The sequence below is a fragment of the Echinops telfairi genome, unplaced genomic scaffold (assembly GCF_000313985.2).
Source record: "Echinops telfairi isolate 266 unplaced genomic scaffold, ASM31398v2 ScPeMD7_23;HRSCAF=83, whole genome shotgun sequence".
In the NCBI taxonomy this organism is placed as follows: domain Eukaryota; kingdom Metazoa; phylum Chordata; class Mammalia; order Afrosoricida; family Tenrecidae; genus Echinops; species Echinops telfairi.
Genome location: NW_022103920.1, coordinates 4,308,306 through 4,327,407, shown reverse-complemented (window position 1 = coordinate 4,327,407; position 19,102 = coordinate 4,308,306). Strand labels below are relative to the sequence as shown.

The following is a 19,102-nucleotide window of genomic DNA, read 5'->3' as shown; positions in this document are numbered from 1 at the left end:
AGGGGACAAGCTAGGGGTATACATGCAATTGGAAGGGGAGACACTAGAGGTACACATGTGACAGGAAGGCACATGCATAACAAGATGGGCAGGCTCCAGTCAAAAGGACAACCTAACCTTGATCTTCCCTGAGCTGGCTTGATCACAAGTGTCTTTGGACTCCGAGGGAACAATCTATGATCCTTATCAGAAGGGAATGAGCCTGTGGGGGGAGGTAGATGTTAAAAGGCATCCTCCCTGAGATCAGTTGCCAGACTGCAGTGGGCCTGCTCCCTGCTGCTGGGGACAATGGACAGGCTCCAGTAGGAGGAGTTCACATCCTACTGATAATGGGCTCTATCAGATGAGCCAGGAACAAGTCAAACCGGCTCTGTGACATCCAAAGTTAAGCTGCCATCCTAAATCTAGGATATGCCCATCTTGTCACATGTATACCCCCAATCCCTCTTCTTCCTATTGTGTGTACGTCCCTAGACGACCCCCTCTCATTGCTGTATAACCTATAGTGCAACCCCTTCCTGTGACGTAGGTCTTTACCTGTAATTAGTGGGCTTGCACTCCCCCAAAAGGTACATAGGCCTAGGCTAGCAATAGAGAGCTCTCTCTCTCTGGTCTATCCCTCCCTGGCCTCTCTTCCCTCTCTCCTCTCCTATCCTCTCTCTCTTGTTCCCTTTCCCGGCCTCCTTCCCTTCCCCCTCTCCACGGGGACCACCAAGCGGGGCTGAGGTGGGCAATGCTACCATGTAATGTGTCTGACTGCATCATTGTAATCACTCCTCTACCTCTCATGCTCTCGGTGACTTTAATATAACATATTAAATATGTTATATATATAAATAAATATATATATATTTCAACCGTACAATTGTGCTTACTAAACCCGTGGGTAGTAATGGTGGGGGGCTGGCTCCCCACCCCCAAAACTTTATACTACATGGGCCCTGCTTAGGGTGGGACAGACAATAGGGTCTGATTGCTTTTGATGGCAGACCGCCTTCAGGCAGATAGCTTTCAAGTAGTTGACCTTTCAGCATATCATAAGCGACCATGTGTTAGCAGATAACACCTTACATTTGGCAACATTATGGGGGACATTAAGGGGAATACCTTTTACTTAAGAGAATGTGAGTGGGATGCATCTCCAACTTACGGATGTGAAGGTGTTAGGTAGGCCAGCATAGGACTGGGGGATGTCCGTTAACGCGTGCCCAGAGGGCCAAGCTAGGGAAACAAAGGAGTGGCGCACTGCACATGTTCAGGGTACTGCACATGTTCAGGGTTCCCGCCTGTAGGCAGGGGTGGGTGTGAACTTGAATTGGCTCACCTAGCCAGGTAAATTCAATTCAGCCAATGGGGTCAATCAGGGGTCTTCCACCACGCCACCCTGTGGAATCCTTGGAAAGGCAGAAGCCGGAGAAGAGAGAGAGAGAACTCAGGCGCAGAGAGCTTTGGCACGCTTTGCGGGACGCTGAGCCGCTTCCAGCTAGGCCGCGTGTCCGGGAGGAGGCCCTTGGGTGCCGTGTAAACCTGAAACTTCTTCTAACCCTCATAAAACTCACTTCGATCACGAACCAGGCTTCGGCGTGAATTCTTTCTCGCGTGGAGCCAAGGACCGAGGTATAAATCTAGCTCCAGAGAGATCTAACAAAGGTTCCCTCCCTCCACAGGAGCCCCAGTCTCCCAGACTCCTGAACGTACAGCGTTGAGAGTTTGTCCCATATCCTCTCTTCTGGGCCCTCAGTTTCCCACAAAGGGTGGTCTCGGAGAACATGATGCCAAGTGAAATCCAATCCAGCAGCGCAGCTCACTGCCAACTAGTCAATTCCGTCTCCTAGCGACCCTGTAGGACAGGGCAGAACTGCCCCTGCGGGTTTCCCCAAGTGTAAATCTTTACAGAGTAAAAAGCCTCATCTTTCTCCCTGGGGCAGCTGGTAGTTTCGAACTGCTGGCCTTACAGTTATTGGCCCAACACATAACCCAAAGCAGAGAGTACCAGAAAGATGTTAGCTGGCGCTTCATTGACTATGCAAAGGTATGGACTGTGGGAATCCCAGGAGGAGCCTACCCCTAAGCCTAGTGGACCCGCGCTGCTGTGGGCGGCCACAGTTCTGCACTGAGCTCCAGCCTGCCGTGGGGAGAAGACGGTGTTCTGCACGGACTGGCAGCACGGTGTGTTAGTGACGGACATCCTGTTTATTTCTCTCCTCCGTTCCCTCCTTTAATCGCACTCGGACTCCTCAGACCACGGAAGGCTCGTGTCCTTTCGATGGGCCGTCTGAGGAGACTCCCGGTGCATGGTCTCCAGGTCTCTGCTGAGGAAAACTCTGTGGCCTGAGCTATATATTTTTAAAATGTGGATAAAAAAAAACCCCAATATTGAACACTGCTCCTCCTGCATGCTGACATTACTGCTACTTTAAAGCCCTTGACCTCTTTATTTCCTACTCCCGCCCGCTTTCTTTCTGCGCCACAGCCAGGACAAAAATGTCGACGTTAACCGTGTTGCACGTCGCAAGTGGCACCCAATACACACGTGTGTGAGCTTTGGGAAATATTAGTCAGATTTTTGTGGAAGGTTTTACGTCTGCATTTTGACTTCTCTTGGTGTAAGTTTGTATGCTGTGTGCTTAACCAACATAACCAGGAAGCAAGATGAAACGCTGTGACGGGTGAGTAGAATATTACGTCTGCATGTCCGTGCTCACACAATGGCTGTTGCTGATAGAATAAAAACCAGCTTTCATTTCCTAAAAGGACAAAGCCCGTGGGCGTTTGACTCCCACACCCCTGGAGGCATCGGGGGTCGGTGTTAACACGGGGCAGGTCCATTGGGTGTTTTGCTCTGGGAAGGTGTATGTTAGAAACCAATGCTAGTGGCCACAGGCCCAGGAAGGGGCCAGCAGAGGGTGCTGGCTGGTGGGGGGCTGGGGCAGGTGTCAACACGCTGCCCAGCTTGGCCTTGGCCTCAGGTCCCAGTGGCAGGATGGCACCCCCTGCTGTTGGTACTGGGAAGTAACCAGCTCAGGTTGTAAGGGGCCAGCGGGCAGGGAGCTGGGCCATTTCCACCACATATAGCTGAGGAGCTTCCCTGCCCGTGGACGTTTCTGCTGAGCACAGCGTCTTTGTGCTTCTCACCCGCAGCCATGCACACCTTCCCAGCTTTCCGAATAGCACTGGGTGGCTTTAGTGCCCGATTCCTGAGCCAGTGCCTGCATGGTGTGGTGTCGTGGGCCTGGACATTCACTGGGGATGGTGACCACACGCAGGACTCAGAAAATCGAGGTGCCACAGACCTTTCAAGGTAAGCTGTTGACCCGTCTGTGCACGAGGCAAGGGCCATGGGCTGAAGGTGTGCCGGGTCCCCGAGCCTGGGCCTGTGGCCGCCATGCCGTTTGGAAAGAGCATTGCTGCGCCCCACTGACCAGGCCTTATCAATGCAGGGTGTCCTCAACCTCACCCCTGAGGAGCAAGACGTCACGACGAAACCTGCTGCTCTGGAGTCCGCTCACGGAGACCCTGGAGGACTGCACAGAGTTCTCCGGGGGCTTCCCGAGGCTGCCAGTCTCCACCAAACCACAAAACCTCGTTTCCCTCCGTTGCAGCGGCTACTGGGCTCCAACTGCTGACCTGTCGGCTAGGAACCCAATGTGCCACCGCAGCACTGCCCAGGCTTCTCGACTGCCCAGCCTCACATACTGACAAATAAAGATGTGCACAGAACCCAAGAGGCCCTGGTGGCACAGTGGCTACAGGTTGGGCTGCTAACTGCAAGGTCGGCGGTTCAAAACCAACAGCTACTCCATGGGAGAAAGATGGGTCTTTCTACTCCTGTAAATAGTTAGTGTCGGAAGCCCACGGGGGCAGGTCTACCCTATGGAGTCCTGTCCTATGGAGTCGCTGAGTCGGCGTCAACTGGCTGCAGTGGATTTGGTTTGAGTCTGTGGAGTGCACACGTGTTCCGAATCTCTCTACTGCACAGGTTGCTGACACCCAGAGCCCTAGGGGTAGGGCCCTTCTCCCAGAAGGACGTGGGTCCTTCATGCCAGACTTTGGGGTCTCTGGGGGCCCCTTGTCTCTCAGCCAGGACTCCTCCTTAGCGAGGCCTCCTTACTCCCACACACTGCAGGGGCCTGGCCCTCCTGAGTGGACTAGAGAGGCCACCTGCCCGCTGGGCTGGAGGAAGGGAATGGGTGGGAACAAAATAAAGTCAGCCCACCTCTGTCCACTGTCTGACCTGCTCCCAAGGAGCCCCGACACACTGCAGTGAACTGAGCAATGGGCAGCAGATGGAAGGGCAGACGGTAGGAACCACACCGCAATAGCAGAAGCACTGGGGACCAGAGCCTGTGAGCGCAAAGAAATACCATGGCCAAGCCCACAGCCACTAGGCAGATGCAGACTGCTAACGCCTCTAGCACTAGGTAGAGCTGCCCTGTGGGTTTCTCAGACGACTGTTAACTCTCTATGGGAGTAGAAAGCCTCTTCTTTCTTCTAAAGACCAACTGGAGGCTCTGAACCTCTGACCCTGAAGTTAGCAGTCCAACACTTGAGGGGCAGGCCTGCTTTGTTACAGGGTTGCCACGGTAACAACATGCTTCCCTAACTGCTCTCTGCTCTACCATCCTCCCCCACCACATACCACACACACACACATCCCACACTGTCCCCTGGGGAGCCTGGGTGAGCTCTATACCATTTTGTCTACAATTCTGCTGGGCTTGTCCACTGGTAATGCTACCAGGCCTGGCATCAGGTGTGACCCCCACCTCCCCAAGGACAAAATGGCCACCTCCTGGCACCCGCATGACAGACACTCGCCTCTTGGCCTGCACCTAAGGACCAGCGGGGGATCCAGAGGGTGAGGAGACCAGATGGAAAGCAGCACCCAATGAAAGCAGTCCCCCTGGCCACCGACATGTCAGGGGTGAGTTCCTGTCGGGGCTCCAAGGGGACTGAGGCGAATCCCTCGGGCTGGAGGGAAAGAAAATGTGCAGGAAGCAGAAAAAGACCTGTGTCAGTTAGGAGGGCCTCCACGGAGATGCCTGGGATGCACCGTTCAGTGGTGTCAGAGTGGATGCAGTGGGCACTAGGAGGCAGCCCCGCCGACCACTGAACTGGGCCAGGGCCGTGCAGCAAGTTACTGCATGTGATTCTTTTAACTAGTCTTTAAGGAGCCCTGGAGGCCCAGTGGGCAGAGTGTTGGGCTGCACATTGCAGTTCAAGCCCACTAGCCGCTCCTTAGGAGGAAGATGAGGCTATTTCCCTGATTGTAGAGTGAAAGTCTCAGAAACCTTGCTCTCTGCTCTGCCCCAGGTCACCACGAGTGGGAATCGACCACAGTGGCCACAGCCACAGTCACTGGGCTGCTCACTGCAAGGTCAGCAGTTCAAAACCACCAGCTGTCTGTGGGAGACTGGTGAAGCTTTCTACTCCCATAAAAGTTTATAGTCTCAGAAACCCACAGGGCAGTTCTAATCCATCCTGTGGGTCTCGGTGAGCTGGAATCAATTTGATGGCACTGTTTATTTTTGGCTGGTGGTGCTGTTGGGTAAGGACTGGGCTGCTAACCCCAAATTGGTTCCTATCCGCCAGCTACTCCACAGGATGAGGTTGGGGCTATCTGCTCCCATAAAGATGTACAGCCTCAGAAATCCTATATAGGGTATGCAGATAAGGCATTTGTGGTCCAACAAAGAGACTGGATAGTTTGGTGCTCACGCAAATAAGGTACATGAAACACAGAGAGGGAATCAGTCGATTTTGCCATGCTGCTAAGCTTAAAGGAAACCAATTCCAGATGCAAGAGGGGACCTTTCACTAAGAAAGAAGGGCCAAGAGTGGGGTGTGTCCTTTGAACCTGGGGTCCTTGTGCTGAGAACCATCTAGACCCCAGAGCCACACCTGTAGCACAGAGATGGATCCAGACAGAGAGAAGTGAGTACAGACAGAAATGGTAGCTGCAGAACAGGAACCCCGGACGGACCCAGGTGGTGTGGTGGGATTCCTGGCCCCACAGTGGGGGGTCAGACCTCTGGCAGGAAGCTTGCTGGCAAGGGGTGCCTCCCAGTACTTGTGCTGTGGAGCTTTGATCACATGGGCAGCAGCCAGACAGAGAGGCAGGCCAAGGGGAGCTTCTTTCCTCAGGGACCAGTGGAGCTGAGGGAGCTGGCCTACAGTGAGAAAGAGAGAGAGAGAGAGAAGGATTTTGTTTACATGCTTCCTGACCCCATCCCTATCCGGAGTTTAGCCTGTTGATCCTTAGCCTAGTCTGCCCCAGTGACCCCCCTAACTGGGAGTGTGGCCATGGTCACCACTGTACTCTCAAACACAGCAGGAGCAGAGAGGCCCAAGCCCGGTCAGTGGCTTCCAAACTGGTCAAGAGGTTGGAGGGTGGAGGTATGAATGTTGCCTAGAGCTGCAGTACTGATAAGATCTCCACCTCCCAGGCTGGTATGCCATTCTTACAGCCAGGGGCAGGTCTGCAGACAATGGGCAGTGCACAGGAAGGACCTGGGCAGCCAGCCCACCGGAAAGACAGTGGCAAAGGCTCCCTGTCCCTGACACAGGCGGCTGCTTTGTAGGGGGGAGCATTGAGATCCAGGCCGGGGATAGACACCTACCTTTAAGGTGAGCTGCCCGGGCTGAAATGAAATCCCCAGTCCCTTCCAGCTCTGGCTCCAGGTGGAAAGAGCATGGGGAGGGGGAGAAGAGAGGTTGCTCACTCACCCTAGTGGGGGTGGGGCAGCAGAGTGAGCAAAACCCGGAAAAATGCGGGTGAGGCCCACAAGGTCAGCCAGAGGGTGGAAGAAGACAGGCCAGCTGGATCCAAGACCTGGGACTTGGGGAAGGCAGGTAGGCGGGGCCTCCGTGGCACCCCGCCCTCCTCCTGGCTGCTGGCTGGGCCCTGCGCACACAGGTGAGGGAGGCTTGGGCCAGGGCAGAATGGGCAGGTGGGCAGAAAATCCCTGGGCTGGGTGGGGGTGGGGCTGGCACTCAGATGCAGGGACTCAGCTGGGTGGGTCCTGGATGCCCGGAGTGGTTGCTACTTTCAGTGGGAGACACACTCTCCACCCTCTGCGGTCACTTAAGTAGCCCTGGGCAACCCACCCACCGCAGTCCTATCGGTTCCAACTCATAATGACCCTAGAGAAAAGAGCAGAACTGCTCCCCAGGCCTTCCACAGCGGTCATCCTTACAGGACCAGATTGTCAAGTCTTTGTGCTGCTCTTGCTGGGGGTGAGCGTCCAGTCCTTTGACGTCAGCAGCCTTGTCCTGTGCCCACTGCGCCTCCAGGACCTGTTAGTCCTGGCAGCAAGGTTGCCAGTCATGGCAGCAAGCTTGAAATCCAGTTGCCCACTGGGACTGGGGGCCCAAGGGCCTGCCTGTCCAGGACAGGTATGAACTGGGCTTTGTCCTCTGCCGCAGGCCTTTTGTCTGAGGAGTCTGCGTCTTGGAGCTGTGGCCCTGAGGAGTCCAGACACACGATCTCTGTCCCCTGGAGCAGGAATAGGGCGATGGACGCCGACTGGTGATGGCTGAGGGCCTCTGTCCGGACATGGTGGGAGGTCCAGACCCATCAGGTTGCAGACCAGCAGCGTCCACTGAGGGGACATGAGTGCGAGTGGGGGGTGGAGCTGTAGGGCAGGGAGGAAGGAAATGGGCTGTGAGCTGTGCCTTGAGGTGGGAGAAGTGAGGTGAGGAGCCAAAACTTCTGGGTCTCTTTCCTGGGTGCTCCACCAAAACCAGGACTAGGGGCTTGGGGGACACCCAAGCTGTACTAGGTTCCCGAGCGGGGAGGCCTGGATACTGGGGGAGGGCAGCCAGGCACAGTCTGCAGGCCCACAGGACTGAATGTGTGTCTTTGCAGGAGCCGGGGCCATGGTGCCTGGTCAGCAGTGGGGGCACCTGAAGAAGCCGCTCTTTATCCTGGGTGGCACCTTCTCCCTCTTGGGGCTGGCCTTGCTGGGCATCTGGCCGGCCGCTGCACCCGGCGTGGCCTACTTCCTCCTGGTGCTGGGAGGCTTCTGTGCTTTTGCGTACCTGGGTGCCTGCGTGCTGGAGCAGGGGCCGCGCTCTGCGCAGGCTGGGAGCCCGGGGTCCTCAGTCAGCATGTGGTGAGTGAAGGCCCCCACAGGCAGGCTTTGCTCTCCCCACCCTGGAAAAGCTGGGAGGGGACAGGAGGAGGGGGCGAGGGCTCCTTTCAGAAAACCGCTGGTGACCTCATTTCTCTTCCATCAGGGACAATGAGGCCTTTGAGGTGCCAGTCTACCAAGCGGCCGTGGCACTGGGGCCACCGTACAGGCCCCAGGAGCGGGAGAACCCGCCATCCTACAGCAGCGTATATCCTCTGGGTCTGAACGTGGGCGAGACGAGCCATCCGGAGGCACTCCAGAGAGTGGGGCTGGCCAGGAGAGGGGGCTCAGAGGGGTCCCTCAGACGAGCCCCAGCCTGCCTTCGGCTTCGGGGAGCACGGACCGTGTCCACCGATCCTGACTTGCAGAGCCTGGGCATGGCCCCCAAACTGGAGCCTCTTACTCCGCCCCCAGCCTACGAGGTCAGCCTTGGTCACCTGGATGATGACAGTGTGTTTTACGAGGACAACGGGACAGTCCCCTAAACCGCTCTCCCTGCTGGCTGAGATCGTACTGAACCTGCAGAGGGAGGGGTGGGGAGGAAGGAGGGCCCAGAGACGCTGGGATGGGGATGCACCAGGTCCCCAGCCTGCGCTGGGGCTCAGAAACCCAGGGTCACTAGCAAAGGGTGCCCTGCTAGGATAGGCCAAGTGCACGCGGGGCAACGCCTTTGGAGGCCACACCCTTCGCCCCTGGCATTGTCAGCTCGTCAACGAATAAAGTGAAAAGTTCTCCCGCCTCCGTCCCATGGTTTCTGCTATGCATAGAGCACAGGAGTCACGCCCCAACACCAGCCAGCCCAGGCCTGCCCGCCGGTCTGCGCCTGCGCACGGTCCAGCTGCGCGACCTAATACGTGTGGGAAGGAGCCTGGAAACGTGGGGGCGGGGCCAACAGTGGGAGGGCGGGGCCTGCATCGGCGGGTCGGTGACGGCAGAAGTAAGGGCGGAGCCGGCTCACGCAGAGGCCAGGCTCCCTTAGGAGGTAGGGTAGGCCCACAGAGGGGCGGGACAAGACCTCGTAGGGCGGGGCTCGTTCGCATTGGGTCCGCGCCGACCTACGTAGGCTAGGTTCACCTAGGGGCGGGACAAGGCCACGTAGGGCGGGGCCATCTTGCGTGGAGGCGGGGATAACACGTGTACGCTGCGTAAAGGCGGCCCCGCTCCTGTCGCCGCGGGGCTGGAGGCGCGTCGGGCGCGTCGTGACGTCAGGCGGGCTGGGAGGCCGGGCGTGCGCCGTTGCGTCGGCGCTGGGCGGGGCGCCGGACGCGCTGCCGCCCGGTTCGCTCGGCTGTGGGCGGCGCGTACACAACCCGCGAAAGGCGGGAAATGGCGGCGCCAAGCGCTGTGTTGCGGCCGGCCCTCCCGCCGAGGGGATTAATGGCCGCTGACAGGGGCCGCAGGTGAGTGGGGGAGGGGCTCGGGGGGGGCGTGCGGCCCTGGCGTCCCCTTCGCGTTGGACTCGGACTTCGGCCGCGTTCGCGCCTCCTGCCGCAGGCGGGAGGCCCGAGGGGCGCGGGGTGCTCTGGGGTCGTCGCCGCGGCGCCGCGCCCTCCCCAGGGCCTGCGGCTGCAGAGCGCCCCGGCTCTGCAGCCTCGCCACGTCCCGGCCTCCGGTGGGCGCCGAGCGCTGTAACCGGACCCGGGCTCCGGCGTGCTCGCGGTCGGTGTGGCGCGGCCCGTAAGGCGCCCCGAGAAGCCCGCTCGGCTTGGCACGGGAGTCCTCGGGTCGGCAGGCTCGGCTCCCGGGGCTCCGGTGTGCGTTCGAACCCGCCAGCCGCTCCGACGCAGGCGGATGAGTCCGGCTGCTCCCGTGACAGTTTTCAGCCCGGATGGCGGAGTCGGAACCGGCCCGATGGTGGCAGTGGGTCTGATTTTTGGGTTGGTTGCTGCTCTCCACCCAGACGGCCTCGGACTGGGACGAGAACCGAGACTTCGAAAGGGCCCCTCCTTGCATTGGCAAGCCGGCATTTGGGGCTCTGGGGTCCTGTCGCGTGACAGCGCAGCTTGTGGACCCCGGGCGACGCTGCAGAACCGATGAGCGGTGCTTTGTTTGGCTTTGTTTTGTTATGTTTCCGGACTTCTTTCCCCTCCCCATTGTGGTTTGGATGAAAGTTGGCAGCGCATCTTGGCTTTCAGCTCATACACGTTTTGTTGGGGGAGGCGGGGGACAACCCCCTGATCAGAACTGCACCTTCCCATTTCCTCCCTGGGGCTCGGCTGCACCGTCCTGCCGCCTGGCTTTGTTCCTGGCATATGCTGCCCTTTTGTTCTGAGGGGTAGAGGCCTCCCTGTTTCCTTGCATACATCCGTCTGTCGTTTGGCTGGAGGGTGATCCCTAGGGAAAACGGATGGTCCAGCCTGGGGGGTCTGAGCTGGGAAGGAGAGGAGTAAGGGTGAGGCTGCCTGGAGGGAGGACGTTCTGGCAGGGGGGGGATCTTAAGTGGACAATCTTAAGTGTAAGGACCGGTCTGAGGTTCGCCATGGATGGGATTGCAGTGGGCAGAGGGGACCCTGAGCGGATGGGTGGCACAGGAAGGGCTCCAGGGAGAGGAGAGGAGAAAGTTCCAAGGGAGGACACCCAACCTGTTCCACCACTGCCCTGGGAACCTCGCTGGGAACACCCAGACTGTCGCTGAGCTTACCCAGGAGTAGCTGTCACTGCAGGTTTTTACCAAAGGTCTGGAGTGACAAGTGTTCCATTCTAGCAGAAACCACAGGTTAAAAGGAGTTTCTGGCCACGCACACACAAATATATACCTCCCACTCCCCCTGCCTTACTAGCTCCCTTGACGGCTCTCATTGGGGTTTTCTTCCTCTGGACTGAAATTCCCCAGCCACAGCTGGCCCAAATAAATCCTGGGGGGCATGTCATGACTTCTGAGATGTGTGTACACACACACCTTTGAAATCAGGTTGCATTTTGAAACCATCCCGGTAAGTTTATAAACTGAAGCCCACCCCCATCCCTCCATGCCATCCTGTTCTCATTCGTACACTCAGGGTTTGTCACTCAAATCAGGCACAGGTGATAGGTACACAGGATATGGGATTCTGTTGTGCACAGCCAGACCAGAACCAGTCTAAGTCATCCCTGAAAGTAAGGCCGCCCAGGGGACCAGATTCGCACAGAACCCAGCTTCCCCTAAGCTGAATGCTGAGGTGGGTTTGAGTTTCACTGATCATCTTTGTGATGTCCTTGGTGTCCAGGAAACCTAAGCTACAGTGTCAACAACAAAAGACCCACTAAGTATTCGCTGTTACAAATAAATACATTAGAGAGCCCATCCCATTATGTATCTCACCTACAGTGAAAAGTGGCCCCCACTGTGCTGTCCTCATCCATCCCCTCCAGGGTCAATAATATGAAGTGTTTTTCAGTGGTTTAAATCATTAAAATCGGACAGCCAGACAGAGCATGCCTTGCCATCAGTGTTTGTATATATATGTGTGTGTGTGAGCGCAAGTACGTGTGCTCTCTCACTAAGGGAACCCCCTCCCCCTAGTCAGCCTGCTTAGGAGGCTCCTAAGGTGAACTCATCCCAGAGACGTGAACCTGCTCGAAATCCTGTTCTGCTTGGGTCTCTGGCATCAGAGTACCTCTGCCCCCACCCCGCCCCTCACAGGGTGCAGAACCTGAGTGCTCTGAGGACCTCACTAATCCCTGCCTGCAGGGTGCTGGGCCTGTGTGGCCTGAGGACCCTGCTTTGCCCCCTCCCCGCAGGGTGCTGGGCCTGTGTGGCATGCATCCTGACCACCAGGAAGTGCTGAAGCGGAACCGGGTGCTGCTGGCCAAGCAGTTGGTGCTGAGCGAGCTGCTGGAGCACCTGCTGGAGCAGGACATCATCACGCTGGAGATGCGTGAGCTGGTCCAGGTGGGGCTGGGCTGCCATGGGAGGCCTGGGGGTGCACCCTAGTGACCACTTGGCGTGACATGCAGCCTTCTCCCGATATCACAGGCCCGTGTGGGCAGCTTCGGCCAGAACGTGGAGCTCCTCAGCCTGCTGCCCAAGCGGGGTCCCCGGGCCTTCGAGGCCTTCTGCGCAGCCCTGCGGGAGACCAAGCAGGCTCACCTGGAGGAGCTGCTGCTGGCCGCCCTCGCTGCCCTCCAGCATGAGCCCCCACCACCACCGGTACTGCCTGCCCTTGGAAGCCTGGGTGTGAGGGTGGGGCAGGCTGCGTCCCTTCCCTGAGGCTGCTGCTCTTACAGCTGAGCTGTGACTACGACTTGGGTCTTCCGCTGCCCGTGTGTGAATCCTGCCCCCCACTCAAGCAGCCCCGCATGACTGCAGGTGAGGGACCACCCCCGGTGGGCTTCCCCTTTGCCCCCAGCCCGCTCCATCACCTTGGGCTTTCTTCCCCAGTATGCTGGGTGCTGGCAGGTCATGTAGGCGGGGCGGTGGGAGATCCCGAGCTGGTGGCCTTTCCCTTCCATGTGCCGTCATTTACATTGAGGCTGCTGGTGAAGCAGCCTTGTGGACTGAGGCTCTCCTCAGACCCTCACACCTCGCAGTGGAAGCAGACAGGCCTGGGCTCTCCTGGGGTGTGGGGGCTGCTGACCAGAGCCCAGGCTGTGGCCATGCTACCAAGCCAGCCCTGGTGCTTGGACATACCCCCATTATTACCTCTGCCTGCACAGAGCCCCTGGAGCCCTCCATTGACAGTGGGGATGGCCCGCCCATCCTGCAAGTCAAGCCCTGCTCTCCTGCCTTCTACCAGACACACTGCCAAGCGGTAAGCCCCGTGGGGGGCTGGGGGGGACCCACAGGAGCTGCTGTCATTTGCACCTCAGGTAGGCTGCACATACAGGGCCCTTCTCACCAACGGGCGAGGCTCTCTCTGCCCCCTCCTGTCTGGCCTCCCTCTGGTCTCTATCTGTCCTTCAGGTGTACTCTGCCTTGTGCACACACACACACCACCCCACACCCCTAGCCTGCTGCACGCAGGTGGCCAGTCCCAGGCTCTGGTTTCAGGTGCACTCACCACCCCTCCCCTACAGGCTTACCGCATGCAGGCGCGCACTCGTGGTCTGGCACTGGTGCTGAGCAACGTGCACTTCACGGGAGAGAAGGACCTAGAGTTCCGGTCAGGGGGCGATGTGGACCAGGCCACGCTGGCCAGCCTCTTCAAGCTGCTGGGCTACTCCGTCCACGTCCTCCAGAATCAGACAGCTCAGGTACCAGGCAGAGCGGGCGTGCATCTGCCACCTCTGCTCCTCACGGCCCCCTGTGCAGGCCTGGGGCTTGCCTGGGACCCTGCAGTAGGAAACGGCACAGCAGGGGTCATTGGGCCACTGATGGAGTTCTGGTGGGCGATTGGTTGGAATCTCCCCGTAATGCCATCCAGTTATACCATTTGGTGGAAGTCTTGTGTCTCAGCGATTGGGAACCCTCTAGCCCTGCGCCCAGGGAGGGGTGCTGCTGGAGGAGGCTGCTACAGCCCTAGGGCCCCTTACCTGTGGACTCCCCACAGGACAGCATCACCGGTCCGTTCTCTCTCTTGGGGACCTTCTGTGTACTCGATGGTAGTTGGTATTTTGACTCCAGAGTGGCAGTGTGTTACTGAACTTAGCATTGGGGCTGTCAGGTAGGGTAGGGGGCTCTGCTGGCCTTCCAGCTGCCCTGTGACTGGGGGAGGTTGGGGGCAGGGATGACTGCTCACTCATGAAGGTGGGGACAGATGGAGCAGTGGGGGTCTGCCTGTGTGGGTGCTGGGGTACCGAGTCAGAGGTGGTATGGCTGGGGGTCTGCCTGCGTGGGTGCCAGTGCAGCGGGGGCACTCAGCGGTGACTGTCCTCTAGGAGATGGAGAAGCAGCTGCAGGACTTCGCCCAGCGGCCGGAGCACCGCCTCACCGATTCCTGTGTGGTGGCACTGCTGTCCCACGGGGTGGAGGGTGCCATCTATGGGGTGGACGGCAAACTGCTTGAGGTGCGTGCTGGCAGGGTGGGAGGGGTGGGGGCCGGGCGTCAACCCTATTGCCTGCGCCGGCCTGGGCACCACTCATGCTATCGCTGCTCCCCTGTCAGCTGCAAGAGGTCTTCCGGCTCTTCGACAACGCCAGCTGCCCGAGCCTGCAGAACAAGCCCAAGATGTTCTTCGTGCAGGCCTGCCGTGGAGGTGAGTGCCTGGCCCGGCCGGCGCTGGGTGGCGGTGCCTGGCCCCCGCCAGCTCTCATTGTCCTGTTTGCTCCTCTCAGGTGCTATCGGACCCTGGGCACCTCCTTCTGTTCCCTGCTGCCGCCGCCCTCTTGCTCTGTAAGTGTCTCCAACTCGGTGCTCAGCGTGCACCCCCTTGGAGGGGCGCCGGCGCCCTCCTGCTGTAGGCCTTCCTCTGCTCCATGTCTGTCCCTCTCGCTGTCCCTTCCTGTTTCCTCTTGCTCTCTGTCCCCACCCCTCCTTGCTGCCCTCAGCTTCACCCCTGCTGCCGCCTGCACCCACGGAAGGCACAGGCCCTCCAGTCCGCTTCCCAGGACTGGCCCTGGGCTCGCTCTGCAGAGATCCGTTAGGTGTCCCGGCTCTGGGTCAGAGTACAGCAACCCGCTCTATGTGTGAGGTCACAGGCGGTGTCCCAGGTGTGGCTACCTGGGTCCCTGCTGCCATTGGTGGCTGGTGACCAGGACGCTCTGAGGAGGTTGCACCTGACTGGTAGGGAGGCCTGGCCATGACTTGAAGGTCCAACCCCAGATCTTTGTGTCCTTGTGGGCAGCCCAGTATCACTGCCACTGCATACAGTGTGCAGGCCCCACTGCCCACCACACACCTGTCAGTCCGTCACACCTGTCAGTCCGTCGCACCGTGGTGGCTTATGGGTGGCTGTGATGCTGGAGGCTCTGTCACTGGTATTTCAAATGCCAGCAAGGTCACCCAAAGTGGACAGGTTCCAGCAGAGCTTCAGACTCAGAGCAGACTATCATACTCACTCTGTGTGCTAAGCAGATACTCAAAGAAGCTGGCGTCTATGAGGAAGACATCAGGATTGGAGGAAGGATGATGGACAACCTGTGACTACAGATGACACAACCTTGCCTGCTGAAAGTGAGGAGGACTTGATGCCCTTGCTGATGACGATCAAGGGTTACTGCTTTCCATATGAATCACAGCTCAATGTCAAGAAGACCAAAATCCTCACAACTGGACCAGTAGGTAACCTCATGGTAAACAGAGAAGCGGTTGAAGTTGTCAAGGATTCTGTCATGACTTGATCCAGTCAGTACTCATGGAAGCAGCGATCAAGATAGCAAATGACGAATTACATTGGGCACAAGAGTTCTTTGAAAGCGTTTGAGAGCCAGGATGGTGCTTTTACGACTAAGATGTGCTTGCCTCGAGCCATGGTGTTTTCTGTCACCTCCTACATGTATGTGCAGTTTGGACATTGAATAAGGAAGACAAAAGAAGAGACCATGGATTTGAATCCTGGTGATGGGGAGCAAGGCTGGAAGTCCCCTGGGCAGCCAGAAGAACAAAGAAATCTTGTCTTGGAAGAAGGAAGCCCGAGTGCTCCTTAGAGGGAGGCAAGGAACATGAGACTTCATCGCACATACTTTCGACACGTGGTCAGTAGAGACCATCCTGGAGAAGGATGTCATGTTTGGTAAAGTGGAGGAGGGACAGCGAAAGAGGAAGACCTTGGGCAAGATGGATTTACACAGAGTCTGCAACAATGGGCTCAAACATCAGAACAGTTGTGGGGATGACGCAGGACTGGGCAGTGTTTCGTTCTATTGTACATCGGTCACTATGAGTTGGAACCAACTTGATGACAGCACAGCCCCCTACAGACTTATGATGGCCAGGACCGAACTGGACCCTGGGGGTGGGGCAGCTGGGTTTGCTTGGAGACATGGGGAGGCTGCTGGGTGGAGGGTGTTGAGAGGGAGGTGGTGGGCTGTTTGAAGGGCTGCTGTCAACATGGAACCCATAGGAGGGGATGCAGGGATGTGGCCCCAGGTGACAGACTTCACACAGGTAGCAGAGGAGCAAGCACTATGGTGGTTAAGCAGTTTTCTGCCCTCAGACTGGCCTGGGCTCCAACCATGAGCCTGTTCTCTAGAGAAAGGCTGTGTTATCTGCCCTGTTGAGATTACAGCCTGGGAACCTGGCCGGGGCTGTTGCTCTGTCCTGCAGGCTGGCCACAGTGAGGGGCCCCTGAGGAGGTGCTCTGTGGTCTGTTTGCAGCAGGCGGGTAGGCAGCGATGTGGAGGTGAGTGCTACTGCTCAGCTCCTGATCTAGAGATTGCCAGGTGATCCCCATTCAGAGGTGCTTCAGAAGGAAACCCTGACAACTGATGTCCCCAAACTCGGTCATTGGCCCCCTCAGAGCACAGCCTCTCTGCCACCGTGGGTCACTGTGTGCCCGCCCATCCATCAGCAAGGACTAGATGCTGGTCTGAGAGGCGGGGACCCTCTGCTGGGAGTCTGGCCTCCAATTCAGCAGCTTACAGCCTCGACCCCTTTCCATGTGTGGATGGCTGCTCACTCCGAGCCCATCAGGTGCTATCACCCAGACTGCTTCTCAGCCCCTCCTCAAAGTTTCCCTCTCAGCTTGTTTAATGAAGTGAAGAGCAGGTGGCTAGGTGATGGCAACTGGGGCTACGGCCTGCAGTCTTTTTGGAGACACTGGGTTTAGATGGCGCCGCGTGTTTGATTTATGAGCTTGTTTTTCTCATCTGTGGTAAAACCATCAGTGTTTATTGGCACAGCAATAAATGGTCGTGGGATGGCGCTCCCAGGCTGCAGGTGTGGAACCAGCAAGCAGGGACACGGGGTCGGTGGGACGGCACAGAATGTTTGCCACAGCCGCACCCTGTCAAATGCGCCCGGGTACATAGGTGCAGGAGTCCAGCCTGTGTCCCCATGGGGTTGTGGTGAGGGCAGGGGAGGGGGAGTAGCATTCGGGCCCATGTGCAGGGAGCCAAGCTTCCCCACCTGTGTTTGCATGTTGAGTGTTGTGTCCCTGGACCCAAGGTGGCCAGCAGCGAAGCCTGGGCGCGCCCGCAGGCATGAGGGCCAGTGTGTCCAAGGGGCAGCGCGCTTGGTCCCGTTTTCGGACTGTTTGCTTTGCTGCAGGGGCGGGAGGTGTGTGCACGCATATGCTGTGAAGGACTGGCGCACACCAACTTGTTTGCCCCTGGGCAGCCCAGGTTGGAGGCAGCAGCTGGAGATGGCCCTTCCCACCCTCTTGGGAGCCAAGGCTCCATGGCTGCGCTGACCGCCCCCCACCCCCGTGTCTTCCTACAGATGAGACGGACCTCGGGGTTGACCAGCAGGATGGGAAGAACCAGGCACAGTCCCCTGGGTGCGAGGAGAGCGACGCAGGTGCTGCAGGGCTGCTGAAGACACGACTGCCCACGCGCTCTGACATGATCTGCGGCTATGCGTGCCTGCAAGGTAACCGGGTGAGGGCCAGGCCCGGGGTTGTGGGGCCGGGAAGGCCTTCACACCGCTGACCGGGTGGGTTATAGGCACAGCCGCCATGCGCAACACCAAGCGGGGTTCCTGGTACATTGAGGCGCTGGCCCGCGTCTTCTCCCAGCACGCCTGCGACATGCATGTGGCCGACATGCTGGTGGAGGTGAGTGGCCCTGTGTGACGCCAAGCCCCTCCCACCCCCACCCTGGCCTCGCCCCCGGCCCCATCCTCCGACTGTGCCTTGCCCTGCCCCACAGGTGAACGCCCTCATCAAGGAGAGGGAAGGCTATGCCCCAGGGACCGAGTTCCACCGCTGCAAGGAGATGTCCGAGTACTGCAGCACACTCTGCCGCCACCTCTACTTGTTCCCAGGGCACCAGGCCACGTGACCCACATCTCCTCACAGCCCCCCCACATGGCCCTGCGGGGTTGTGTGTCGGGATCCCCTGGGAGGGAGGAGTGTAGCCATCTACTTGGGGCCACCGCTGTTTGCCTTCAGGCCTGCAAGCTACTGAGCCCTGCATCTGGACACTGCGTGGGGGCCACTTCCCATTCCCTGGACCTTGGGGGATGGAGGGGTGAGAGTAAGGCTGTGCAGCAAGTGGAGTACTCCTGCCTCTAACCTGCCCAGGCCTGGCCCACCCCAACCCAGACCCGGTGTTCACCCTACTCTTCTCTGATACACCCTGAGTACACCCCAGCACCCTATAGCCTACCCCTCTGTGGCCTCCTGGGTCCCTGGCTGTCAAGGGCGAGCACAAGCCTGACATGGCCTGTGCTCCTTCTCTGCCCCGGCCCTCCCGGCCCATCCTGTTCTCTCCACACTGCCACAGAGCCACCCAGGGTGAGTGGGCTGCTCCTCAGGACTACCTGGCTTATCACAAAGGCCTTTCCTCGAGTCCCACTGAGTAGCTTTGGACAGCACAGGGCTGGCTGTGCTCCTTCCTCCCAGACACGCTCACATGTTTGCGCACGTGCTCACACACGTGCACACACCTGCTGCCCTAGGTGTTAGCTTCTGCTTTCCTTCCATCAACAGCTGTAGCTTCATCTTCTGCACTTGGCACGCTCTCACTTCTACCCTCTCCCCTGGGGCACAGCCCAGCCCCTTGTTTGACTGCAGGCCCCTGGAGAATGGGCTGGGAGAGCCAGGCGCCCTCCCTGAGCAGGGCTGCCCAAGCCTCCGCAGGCTCACTGGCCCTTCCTGCCCTACATGGTCACAGCCAGCAGTTTATGGTTGCAGGCTGGCCTGTGACTTAGTCCCCTCCCCGCTAGGTTGTAGGCTCCAGGGCACAGTGAGCGCCCGGCCAGCTGGTAGGTGCCCTTGTACTCGCTGTAGCCTTTGAACTCTTTCTACGTATTTGTCACAGGTCAGCGAGCCGGAGGGTGTTGAGAGGGAGGTGGTGGGCTGTTTGAAGGGCTGCTGTCAACATGGAACCCATAGGAGGGGATGCAGGGATGTGGCCCTAGGTGACAGACTTCACACAGGTAGCAGAGGAGCAAGCACTATGGTGGTTAAGCAGTTTTCTGCCCTCAGACTGGCCTGGGCTCCAACCATGAGCC

General features: G+C 58.6%; 2 protein-coding genes and 1 long non-coding RNA gene across 3 annotated transcripts in view; 2 read left to right on the top strand and 1 right to left on the bottom strand.

The window, feature by feature from the left end:
- Positions 1 to 5,743: 5,743 nt before the first annotated feature.
- On the bottom strand, positions 5,744 to 6,832 carry LOC123521533. Its single transcript, XR_006679954.1, has 2 exons — positions 6,621 to 6,832; positions 5,744 to 6,170 (listed from the first exon to the last, which is right to left on the bottom strand). It is a non-coding gene; the product is annotated as an uncharacterized LOC123521533 (long non-coding RNA).
- On the top strand, positions 6,579 to 8,871 carry TMEM139 (transmembrane protein 139). The gene is made up of 4 exons (XM_004713996.2): positions 6,579 to 6,627; positions 7,426 to 7,580; positions 7,868 to 8,114; positions 8,239 to 8,871. Exons 2-4 carry the CDS (start codon positions 7,532 to 7,534, stop codon positions 8,615 to 8,617), a joined length of 675 nt encoding a protein of 224 aa, XP_004714053.2. The 5' UTR covers positions 6,579 to 6,627; positions 7,426 to 7,531; the 3' UTR covers positions 8,618 to 8,871.
- A 587-nt stretch (positions 8,872 to 9,458) lies between these two features.
- The window catches only part of CASP2 (caspase 2), a 9,993-nt gene continuing 349 nt past the window's right edge, over positions 9,459 to 19,102 (top strand). Inside the window, exons 1-11 of the mRNA XM_004713995.2 lie at positions 9,459 to 9,532; positions 11,853 to 12,003; positions 12,088 to 12,261; positions 12,339 to 12,420; positions 12,768 to 12,862; positions 13,128 to 13,304; positions 13,929 to 14,057; positions 14,156 to 14,246; positions 17,369 to 17,518; positions 17,593 to 17,702; positions 17,797 to 18,909. Of these exons, the coding sequence (XP_004714052.1) occupies positions 9,459 to 9,532; positions 11,853 to 12,003; positions 12,088 to 12,261; positions 12,339 to 12,420; positions 12,768 to 12,862; positions 13,128 to 13,304; positions 13,929 to 14,057; positions 14,156 to 14,246; positions 17,369 to 17,518; positions 17,593 to 17,702; positions 17,797 to 17,928 (1,365 nt within the window). The 3' untranslated portion in view covers positions 17,929 to 18,909. The remainder of the gene's footprint in view (positions 9,533 to 11,852; positions 12,004 to 12,087; positions 12,262 to 12,338; positions 12,421 to 12,767; positions 12,863 to 13,127; positions 13,305 to 13,928; positions 14,058 to 14,155; positions 14,247 to 17,368; positions 17,519 to 17,592; positions 17,703 to 17,796; positions 18,910 to 19,102) is intronic.

Bases quoted from the DNA above. Each gene is read 5' to 3' on its own strand.
- TMEM139 (XM_004713996.2), top strand. From the start codon at position 7,532: ATGGCTGAGGGCCTCTGTCCGGACATGGTGGGAGGTCCAGACCCATCA. The intron at 7,581-7,867 runs GTTGCAGACCAG...GTGTCTTTGCAG, and splicing joins GGGAGGTCCAGACCCATCAG to GAGCCGGGGCCATGGTGCCT. The intron at 8,115-8,238 runs GTGAGTGAAGGC...CTCTTCCATCAG, and splicing joins GGGTCCTCAGTCAGCATGTG to GGACAATGAGGCCTTTGAGG.